Here is a 10,951-nt window from a genome sequence, read left to right on the forward strand (position 1 = left end):
TTGAGTACGTTCTAATGTTTCGAACGCACTAAAAAATCTCGCACACTCATTTTGCATACTCATTAGGGTGGAAGTATGCAATTTCAGACGCAGCCCTTTTCTCTCCAGCGTGTCCTGGGTCTTCCCCGGGGGCTCCTCCCGGTGGGACATGCCTGGAACACCTCCCTAGGGAGGTGGGACATGCCTGGAACACCTCCCTAGGGAGGCGTCCAGGAGGATCCGGTACAGATGCCCAAGCCACCTCAGCTGACTCCTCTCAATGTAAAGGAGCAGCGGCTCGACTCCGAGCTCCTCCCGGGTGACCGAACTCCTCACCCTATCTCTAAGGGAGCGTCCAGCCACCCTGCGGAGGAAACTCATCTCGGCCGCTTGTATCCGCGATCTTGTCCTTTCGGTCACTACCCAAAGTTCATGACCATAGGTGAGGGTAGGGGCGTAGATTGACCGGTAAATCGAGAGCTTCGCCTTTCGACTCAGCTCCCTCTTCACCACTACGGTCCGGTACATCGACCACATAACTGCGGACGCTGCACCGATCCGTCTGTCAATCTCACGCTCCATTGTTCCCTCACTCGTGAACAAGATCCCGAGATACTTGGACTCCTCCACCTGAGGCAGGACTTCTCCACCCACCCGGAGAAGGCACGCCACCCTTTTCCGATGGAGAACCATGGCCTCGGTCTTTTGGAGGTGCTGATTCTCATCCCTGCCGCGTCGCACTCGGCCTCAAACCGCCCCAGCACATGGTGAAGGTCCCGGTCCGATGAAGCCAACAGGACAACGTCATCCACATAAAGCAGAGATGAAATCCTGTTGTTCCCAAACCGGATCCCCTCCGGCCCCTGGCTACGCCTACAAATCCTGTCCATAAAAATTATGAACAGAACCGGTGACAAAGGGCAGCCCTGCCGGAGTCCAACATGCACTGGGAACAAGTCTGACTTACTGCCGGCAATGCGAACCAGACACCTGCTCCGATCATACAGAGACCGGACAGCCCTTAATAGAGGGCCCCGGACTCCATACTCACTGAGCACCCCCCACAGAATGGCACGAGGGACACGGTCAAATGCCTTCTCCAGATCCACAAAGCACAGACTGGTTGGGCAAATTCCCACGAACCCTCGACCCCCCTGCGGAGGGTATAGAGCTGGTCCAGTGTTCCACGACCGGGATGAAAACCACATTGTTCCTCCTGAATCCGAGGTTCAACTATCGGCCGTAATCTCCTCTCCTCGCCTGGCTTAGACTTTCCCGGGGAGGCTGAGAAGTGTGATCCCCCTATAGTTGGAACCCCTTTTTAAAAAGAGGGACCACCACCCGGTTTGCCACTCCAGCGGTACTGTCCCTTTCCTCCATGCAATGTCGCAAATTGTTTCTACAACTCAGCAATTTCTCAATCACACCAGTTTAACCAAGAAAGAAATTAATCTTTTCCAACAATCATGTCCTTAATCTGTTAAAATGAAAGACTGACTATATCATACAGAAAAACAATTACTTTTAATTATTACTACTAAAGCTGGTACAAACTATTTCATCATAAGGTGTTCCTAGTTTTTACCACATTCTGTCTCCATATTGACTCTTGAGTTTTTGTTCAGTATATCACAGTAAAATTTGGAAAAGACCCTATCATTTCATTGACGTTAGATTTGAAAGAGGGTAGTTTTATTGGTGAATTTAGTTTTGGAAGCTGAGTCAGCCCACACTGTCGATGCTACGCCGTGGCTGTTTGAATGTTTCCACAAGAGGGCAAAGTCTGGGACCCCTGGCCTCACGGTTAAAGGCCTGGTTTGTGCGCATGTGTGCGCGTATCCGTGTTTGTGTGTGTGTGTCTCAAGCCTGATTTATGGTTCCGCGTTAAATCGACGGCGTAGCCTACGGCGTAGGCTCTGCGTTGGTGTAACGCGGAACCATAAATCAGCCTCTAGTGTGTGTGCGGAGGGGCTTGGGCAGCTACCTTGGACAGCGCCATGCGACACAAACGCAACTGTGCAAGCGGGGGGAAGTTCAGGGACAGAGCAAAAGGGCTCTCTCTTTTACTTCACATTCAACCATGGAGACAGCATTTTACTTCTGTCAGCTCTGATTCATTTTTTAACATCTTATGCAAGTTCTTTCTTGACCCTCATTTCTAAGCAGACACACTTCTTCTTCGGATACGCGCTCCTTATCCCAGCTGAATTTGAAGCCGCAGAGCCGCGCCTTCCTCGAAACACCTAGAAGCAGGCGGATATTTTTTTTTGGCATCCCCTCTTTTTTTTATTTCGCCTCCTCCTGCTGGAGCTGGAGAGATGCCCGGGGCAGGATGTGCTCCAGCCGCAAGATCCTGTGGAGCCTGCTGCTGCTGTCCGTGCTGGAAGTGGGGCTGGGTGTGGCGAGCATCGTGCTGGGAGCCGTGGGCATCCACTGGGTCAGGAAGGGAAACATCCACCAGGGCGACGCTTCTCCGGTCTGGAGCGGACTCTGTGTACGTCCCGGGACAAACTCCAGTCATCGCTTTCTCTCTTATTTACATCCAGAGAGAGGATAAGTACTGTATCCGGGCATAACTTGGAAAAAAGTTCCTCTGAGTTCTAGTTCAAACTCAGGGAAACTTTTATTTGTCTCCCTTTAACGCTTCTTTGTGTTGTCCAGTACTCAAATAGTATTTCCTTTTTAAAAATGACATGGTCAACTGTAAATAGAGCATTTTCTTTGTGGCAAATTATTGAGGTTAATACCTCATGGAGCTGTTACAGAGCTAAGGCTTTTATTTTGAAAACACTTTATGAAGATAAGATAAAATAGTCCTTTATTACTCCCTCAATGGGGAAACTACACACACACACGCATGCGGGGAAGGGGGTAAAAAGGTAAAAAAGTAAAATATATATATAGTTACAAAATATGGACAATATATACATTGCGGTGGAGATAAAAAGATAAAAAAAATGTAAGATAAAAAAATAGTGCGAAGGAAAGAAAAACAGTCCAAAAAAAGCAGGTAGAATGAGTGTGAGGTAGACAGGTATTGCATAGATATTGCACATATGATTATTGCACATGTTATTATTATTGTATTGTTGTTAGCTACTGAGAGCAGTCCTGGTCATAGAGTCTGATGGCAGCGGGAAGAATGCCTAAATCAATTGGCCAATACTTTAATGAACCTTCATATGAAAACCTATTGCAGATTAAATGTGGAAAAAAAAACCACTGAAAAATGTTTTGTTTTTCATCAGTCAAACTTTATGTTTTGACTCATCCACTTTTTTTGATATTTAGGTATCTTAGCATTCAGTTTCGTGTGGTTATAATGAAAATGCTGCATGTGCTGACTGCCTATAATATAAGTGATGCACTCACACAGTTACTTCAGCTGCTGCACCAGAGCCAAATATTGGGTTGATTAATTCATGCTTGAATTGCTCCTCAGTGCTTGGGAGGGTCAAAGCTTTTACGCTCAATCATCTTTTGAGTCTATATGCGTCTCCTCTTGTTACATTACTGCACTGCAGCCTCATTGTCTTGATTTTGTTGCTGAAAAATGAAATGGTGAGTTTCAGACATAGAAGTTACTTGAATCTGGTTCTTGACTCCTACCACTGGTCCTGCTGAGGAAATATTGACTGTGTTTTGGCACCTATTAGTAAGAATGACTATAAGTGTCGATTTAAATCAGAGAGAGTCATATGTGCAACTTAAAAGATATAGGAGAAACATAATAATTGATGAGCTGCAAAACCGAGATTAAAAAGTGTGAATGTTTATTTAAATTTGCTTTTAGGCCTGAATGTGAGTGTTTCTACACCATTGTCTATATTGGAACTATTATGCACTGACTGGTGTGTTCATCTCATATCTGTTCAGCAATGTCTCCTGAGTCAGACCTCTTGACACTGATGGACATCTTGCCTCAAAGTGGTTTGGATGTTCAACATTTGACTAGATGTCCAAACTTTCTATAAATCGAATGTCCCGCTTAATATAGTCTCCATTCATGGGACTTCAAACTTGATCCACAATATTTTTATAAAACAAAACCACAATCATAATTTAAATTCCTAGACATGTCAATGATATATTGAATGTTAAAGCCCCATGCAGGCAAGTATTTTGGCAGAAATGTAATAAAATAGTAATAATGTGTTTTCATTAGTGAAGAAGTGTGTGGAAACAAGACTACAGTTGTCACTGGTTCTCTTTTTCACATCCGTTGTCTTTCATTGCCACGTTTCCACCGCAGACTTATACAAAATAAATACAAATCACACATTGTCCAAAACCTATGCAGAAAGTAGAAATAAGCCAAACTCTCCCATTACACACATAGACAAAAAAAAACTCACTACTGCTTCCTACAACTTTCAGCAAAATAGCTTGGTGCTTGCATCGTCTCATTTGTAAGTTTGCTCTGCCAGAATTGCACACGTTGCTGTTCTAGTTTGGTCTGAATTACTGAAATCCAAGACAATGTGGCTTCTTGCCATGACACGCTAGTTCACTTTGTGTTTTCAAGACTGGCATAAGGGAATCAAAATCTAAAAAATTTAAATAAAATATAATAGTGTAGTTTCATGAATAGAAAATTTCTTAATGACAAACTCCCTGCAAATTGGAAACTGTAAACTAACTTGGTTATTTACTTTCTGCTTCTCCAGTTTCTGGTCTGCGGGATGTGTGGAGTGCTGTGCGCTCGAAAGAGGACGGGTCTTACTGTAAGTAAATATATTCAAATACCCCTCAACTTCCATGGCGCATGTTTTCATCGGTGCAGCAATGATGTCTTCAACAGTAAAATGTTATAAAGAGGAGTTTAGACGAGAAACAGTCTTGCTGAAATCAAAACAAGTCTGATGCCTACAAACACATGAACACAAATTCACTGATCAGACAGGGTCATAAGGACTTGCAAACGTTGCTCTAGCTCATCAAACTCCACAGCATTTCTAACAGAACTGCAGAGAAGATGAAGATATGCTTAAATTGTTTTTCAAGTTTCTGCATATATTGAGTGAGTGTGTCCTTCACCAGCCCTCTTTTCAGATTGATCTAACATATTTTATTAATCCTTGAAACCCTGACTGTGTAAAAGAGGACTTAAACTCACTGATAGCCAAGCAGAAAAGGACTGGACAGAAACAAAAAAGACAAGACAGTGATGGGTGTGGTGTGTTTAGTTTAGCGACTGTGTGGTGTGTTTTGGTGTCTGTGAATGAATGTGTAGTGGATTGTGTTGAAATAAAGGGACAGACATGTTAATGAAGGACAAACAGATATAGGCTACACTAACAGAAAAGGGCATGCGTGTTAACGTACGACAAAGTTGTTTTATGAATAGACTTGATCTTCAAATGATCAGGCTCAGTGTTTAAACGGAGAAACCGAAGACTCTTCCCAGCACAAGATCAGCAAAGCCAGGTGATTTTTGATAACCGGAACCACATTTGGAATTAGTGCCCCAGAAAAAGAGAAAGTTAACTTTATTTTTTAGTTCTTAAAGATTGAATGCTAAAAGTTGCTGGTACATTGTTCCCATGTTTTAATTAGACGGTCTGACCCGTGGTCCTTAAAATAATTTAATTATGTCAACACGGTTTTATGGAAAAATAAATTATCCCTGTCTCTGCTGTAGATGATTAATGAAAGTACTAAAACGAAGCTCTGGGTTAATAAAATCCTGTATTTATAGTACACCTTTTTTTCTTCCATTATATAGTCCCTTTTTGATTTAAAATGAAACTCTCCGTCTTTGCTTCAGTTACAAACCCAAATCAGAAAACGTTGGGAGGATATGCATATTACTTGATTTTTGTAGAAGGAATAAACTCAAGATATTTCATGTTTTGTCCCATCAGGTTCATCTCATGAGTTAGTACATATCCACTCTTGCATTTTAGTCCTGCAACACAATCATAAATATTCCAACCGTTTTGCAGGCTTGAGTTTAATGTTTTAGTTCCTCCTTATATGATTTAAGTGATGTCCTGACTTTGATGATACCTTGAAGCCTTTAAGGCTTTTATTTTGTAATTTTTTCCCTATAATATTTATTCTGTGAACAGCCTGTATTTGTGCAACAAGAGCTTGTGTTGCTGTTGTTTCAGTATTTGGGTTTGTTGGTATCAAAAGTTCCAGTCCTAAACTGTTTCCAATTGTACTTGATATAGAGGATTTGTTCTGTACACATCAGGCAGTGTTCCTCGTCCGCAGCTCCCTGACTTCAGGTTCCATTTAAGGCCTGCTCTTATTTTCACTGTATACAGTACATGTTGCTTGTGGAATATAAATTCAAGATAAATAACTTTTATAATTTCACCGAAGATATCCACGTTTATTTCCCCATTAAGGTAAACAACAAAAATTCAATATAACTATGGCCAAACTGTGTGAGTGAGAGCCTAAAGTCCAGATGAAGCTCAGCTTTCTTAATCTTAAAGAAAACCAACTGAAGTAGTTTTGCTTGAAAAGGCTGATCTGTTTGGTGAACTGCCAGGACTCTTGACCCTTTCACTTCGGGTCATAATTTTGGGTGAGACTTTTGTCCACGCTGGACGGGCAGATCAGTGCAGGGAACAAAGCAAGCATTTTCCAACTAAGATTAAATATGTCCTCTTCAAAGGTCTAGAGAAAATTGTTCACCCGTTTATCTCCTCCGTGCATTTTGTGTCAGTTTACGCTGGTCCTCTGTCGAGTGTTTTACAGCAACTCAGCTTTCCTTGGCATAAAAACAAAACTATATAACTTTCGCCTTGGTATCTCTCCACGGGCCCCCTTTCAGATTGATTTTTAAGATTTTACAGCAGGCTTTTAAAGTTTTGAGCCATCTTAATTATGAGATATTCTTTACTTCCACCCTGTAAGCACACGGCAGCAAGCCAGCTAGATATTCTAATATTAAAACACTAAGATGATTGCGCTTTTGTGGTGTTCAGACCATAGGGGTAGTTACATCGCTGAATAAGACTCTTTTTCTCCTTGGTTTACATTATTTGAACGTGACACCCAACTGGACCGCACACTGGGCTGCGAAGATATTTTTCTGTATAACTGTTCATTTGCTCCTTTTTATATGGTTTTAACGTCTTATCTTATAGTCTTTTCCTGCCTCATTATTATGATTTTTAACTGTAAAGTAGAAAATACTTTAAAGTTTGTATTGTGGCGTAGTGACTCCGAAGTCGTACATGTGAGAGAGAAAAGTGCAGCAGCAGAACCAAAAAAGAGTTGAGAGAAGCAGAGACTTTGTAAGGTTAATTTAACAAGACTGCACAGATAATATGAGCTTCTAACTTTGTTAGCGCAGTAATGCGTTGCTAAATGGTAGCATTAAAAATATCTTGTTCCCTGTTACCAGACCTGACAAGTTTAACCTGCCCTCCAAGGGGACTAGTAGTTACTCACAGCTGTTACATCTCAAATAGATTCAGAAATGCAAGTTTTAAGATACACTGGCACTTGGTGAGAGGTGCAAAAGGCTCTGAGAAGAGCTGATAATTGTCATTTAGTGAAAAAAATGTCTTGTTTGAACTATGTAATGCACTTACACTGCACTGTTGAAAAGTTTTATGAATGCACATCTAACATTAATGCCTAAACATGCACATATGAAGTACAGCTGCATATGTATTCTGAGGCTTGCACAAAAATGAATCCTCTGTGTCATGAATATTTAAGACACCAGAGACTGTAAACACCAAAGAGAGTGTGTGTTTGTGTATTTGTGTGTGTTCTGAAGGGGATGTCTGGCGAAATCAGAGGAGGCAAGCAGTCACCTCTTTCCTCTATGTCACTCTTCAAATCTTTTTTACAGTCTGTCAGTGTCTCCAAGTCCTTGTGTTTCGCTCTGACTCGCTGTCTCCTGCAGGCAGAGCACTAATGATGGATCAATGTCAGTCCAATTTGCTGTAACAGAGACATCCCTTTGTCTCGCCCTATCCGTCCCCAGCCTTTTGTCTTTCTCATCATGCCTTTACCTTGTTCATCTCTCTGCCTTCTCTAGTGAGTGTCAGCCCCGTCTCCTTCTTTCCCTCTCGCTCTCTCTGCCTGTGGGGTGATGATTGTATTAGGTTGGTTTCGCTCCGGACCCCTGCCAGGCACTTTCCACACGTCTCCAGATAATGACTGAAATCGGAGATGCCCTTTTCCATGCAGTTAAAGGCACTAACGGCATCTGTTCTGGGAGCAGCGAGACAATACCTGCACTGCAGACAGAATACCCTCATTCACATGCTTTCACAATGAGCAGAAAGTAGAAGACCATCATTTTATATTTCTGGAGGCAGAGTAATGGAACTGGAATCATTTCCCCTTCAGAGTCTTCAGGGACCAATTACATTTCCAAATTGGGATTGAGTTTTCCTTTTTGTTGCTTAAAGTTCAAAACAGGATCATTTATGGCAAGTGATTGATTCTATAATATCTCAAAAAAGGAATAAAGAAAAACAAATCCCACCAACACAACTCATCACTCACATACAGCAAGTGCGTGACGCGAGCATATTTACAAGCTGTGCAATATTTCTTTCAGAAACAGCTTGCTTCGAGATCCGTCCTGTTTTCTAATGGGAAATAAGATTTATTCTGACTAATGCAGACTCATCCCTGCAGTGATCGTTCAAAACAGACAATTTGTATTTTTCCCAGCTCATCAGATTTGGTCAGTTTGTTTACATTTCTGTTGATGGGATATCTATTTTGCTATTTTTAAAGCCATAAACATATATCTCTGGGTATATTTGCTTGTGTTTTCCTTCAGATGATCCTCTTTTCGGCGTGTTGCATATGTGGTCTGATCGGTGGGATTCTCAACTTCCAGTTTGTTCGGGCTCTCAGCAAACAGCCAAACTCAACGCACTCGATCCACCTGGCTGCCATGACTCTGGCCTGTCTGGGTAAGTGAACAACAGTGAGACACGTGACATGGATGACGTAAGAAATAGAGATAGAATATAATGCAAATGATAACTGTTGGGGATATCTGCTGCATGCCACTTTGGGGTGTTACAGATCTAAAAACACAATGTGATTCTAGTCAGTATGTCCTATAGTGAAGACATCCAGTCAGTTCATCTGAACATCATATCACTCTGTGTACCAAGACCACTTCACACCACATGGAAGCATATGCAAATACCTGTTGTGGTTTGGTCCGGCATGTTCTACAGTACCACATTTATTATTTTCAGTGCATAAGTGCGTTAACATGGATGGTCACAAAGCCTTCACAAAGTATTCAGCGTATGCCTGGATGGTGCACTTGAAATGGTCCGAAAATTGACTGGGGAACGCTGGAAACTTTACACACTCGATAGTGGCCGTCTTGCTGGCGTTAGAGGAAATAGTGGGACGCTCGATCGCTATGTTTTCCATTGAAAAGAGGACGGGAGTTCGTCTTTGGTGCCAAAATAAAGAATAAAAAAGAGATTAAACACATAATGCTCCACATGGTCAGAAGTGGTTTTTCTACATCGATTTTTTTTAAGTTAACAACCTCATAATGGACACATGCCATAACACAGACATTCAATTCAATTCAATTCAATTTCATTTATATAGCATCTATTACAACAGAAGTTGTCTCTAGGCACTTTGCAGAGACCCAGAATATGACCCCCGAGCAATTAATACATAAACATAACATAAACATGATCACAAATATTTTTTATCTCAAATGTTTTATCCTCATCTTAGGTAGCTGTTTCTGCTATTTAAAAAAAATCTCTGTTGTCCTCCAAATTTAGTTACACATTGCAAACAACATGCAGGGTTCATGCATCTGAATAATAAAACCTGAACCACAGGGCTGGCTCATGCACGTCTCACGTGAAAGGTCAAGTTCAGACATTGGTACCACTAATCTTGTTTCAGCCAGAAATGAGAGGATGTGTCATCCAAATGCTAGATATCAAACTGATCACTTGTTTTTAATCATGCACTGGCGGCGTTGCAGGCTTGTTTTGTGTGAATGGGTGTTAAATGCTTGTCTTCACTAGAACTAGATCTAGAAAGGTCTGTGCAACTTGGGTCTTACTGTAAAACTGTTCCCATCTGGTCCAGGGATCTCATCCTGTACCTTATCCACGTGGCTGACCTGTCGACTGGCCAGCTCTGAGCAGCAGCGGATGTTCCTGGAGAGGGAACACTCACTGCACCATTCTCATGAGATGGCCGAGAAGGTAGGACACGGCATCAAAAGCCCAAGTCCAAGTATTTTGAAGGATAACAATAGAAAACTGTGAAGTTACTTTTCATGTTCTCACATGTCAAGTACACGATCAGATGTCAAAAATGGTTTGTATCCTCTTCAGGAGATTCTCGACAACTCAAGTAACGGCATTCCTCAGATCTCCTACAATGGACATAGTCCGGCGTCACCTTGAGGTTTTCTCCCCGGAGGCGATTTGCTCGCGCTGAGACAGAGACAGTTGCAGCAAAAAGCTCACACTTCACTCAACATATTGCACAACTGTGTCCCCGACCGCAGGAGGCGAAACGCCTTGGAACCTTTTTTTTGCAGAGAGACACAGACAGCATGACAAACACTTTTGTGCTTCTGAAATATTATGCAAACGTGGGTTCAAGGACCCTCAGTTCAACTCAGGCCAAAGCTGGCATTTAGTTGACAAGAAAAGATGACGGGCATCTCCATGTCTGATCCTCACACTGTCCGATCCCTTGAAGCGATTAGCACAAACGAAGCATGCAGCTGATCCACTTGTTTTAAAGACCTACTGCTGTTTTTATGTCACTGTCTTTATTCCCTTTCTGTATTGTTATCAGTTTTACGAAATATACACTGCAATAGGCAACAGTAAACTGTATGTAATATATGATAAAGGAATGCTTTGATATGAAAATCCAATGAGGCGTAATGAGATGAACTGTATATCCACATATGTATGTCAGGTATCTTTAAATCAAACATATTTTTATAATGCTTCTTAGAAAATTAATTAAAAATAAA

At 41.8% G+C, this 10,951-nt stretch overlaps 1 protein-coding gene across 1 annotated transcript; it reads left to right on the forward strand.

Annotated features, from left to right (window-relative positions):
* The first annotated feature begins 2,064 nt into the window (after positions 1-2,064).
* On the forward strand, positions 2,065-10,951 carry LOC133461116 (transmembrane protein 196). Its single transcript, XM_061741895.1, has 5 exons — positions 2,065-2,473; positions 4,647-4,703; positions 8,744-8,879; positions 10,045-10,163; positions 10,296-10,951. The coding sequence occupies exons 1-5, from the start codon at positions 2,312-2,314 to the stop codon at positions 10,365-10,367; spliced, it is 546 nt and encodes a 181-aa protein (XP_061597879.1). The 5' UTR covers positions 2,065-2,311; the 3' UTR covers positions 10,368-10,951.

The sequence above is a fragment of the Cololabis saira genome, chromosome 15, assembly GCF_033807715.1.
Source record: "Cololabis saira isolate AMF1-May2022 chromosome 15, fColSai1.1, whole genome shotgun sequence".
In the NCBI taxonomy this organism is placed as follows: Eukaryota; Metazoa; Chordata; class Actinopteri; order Beloniformes; family Belonidae; genus Cololabis; species Cololabis saira.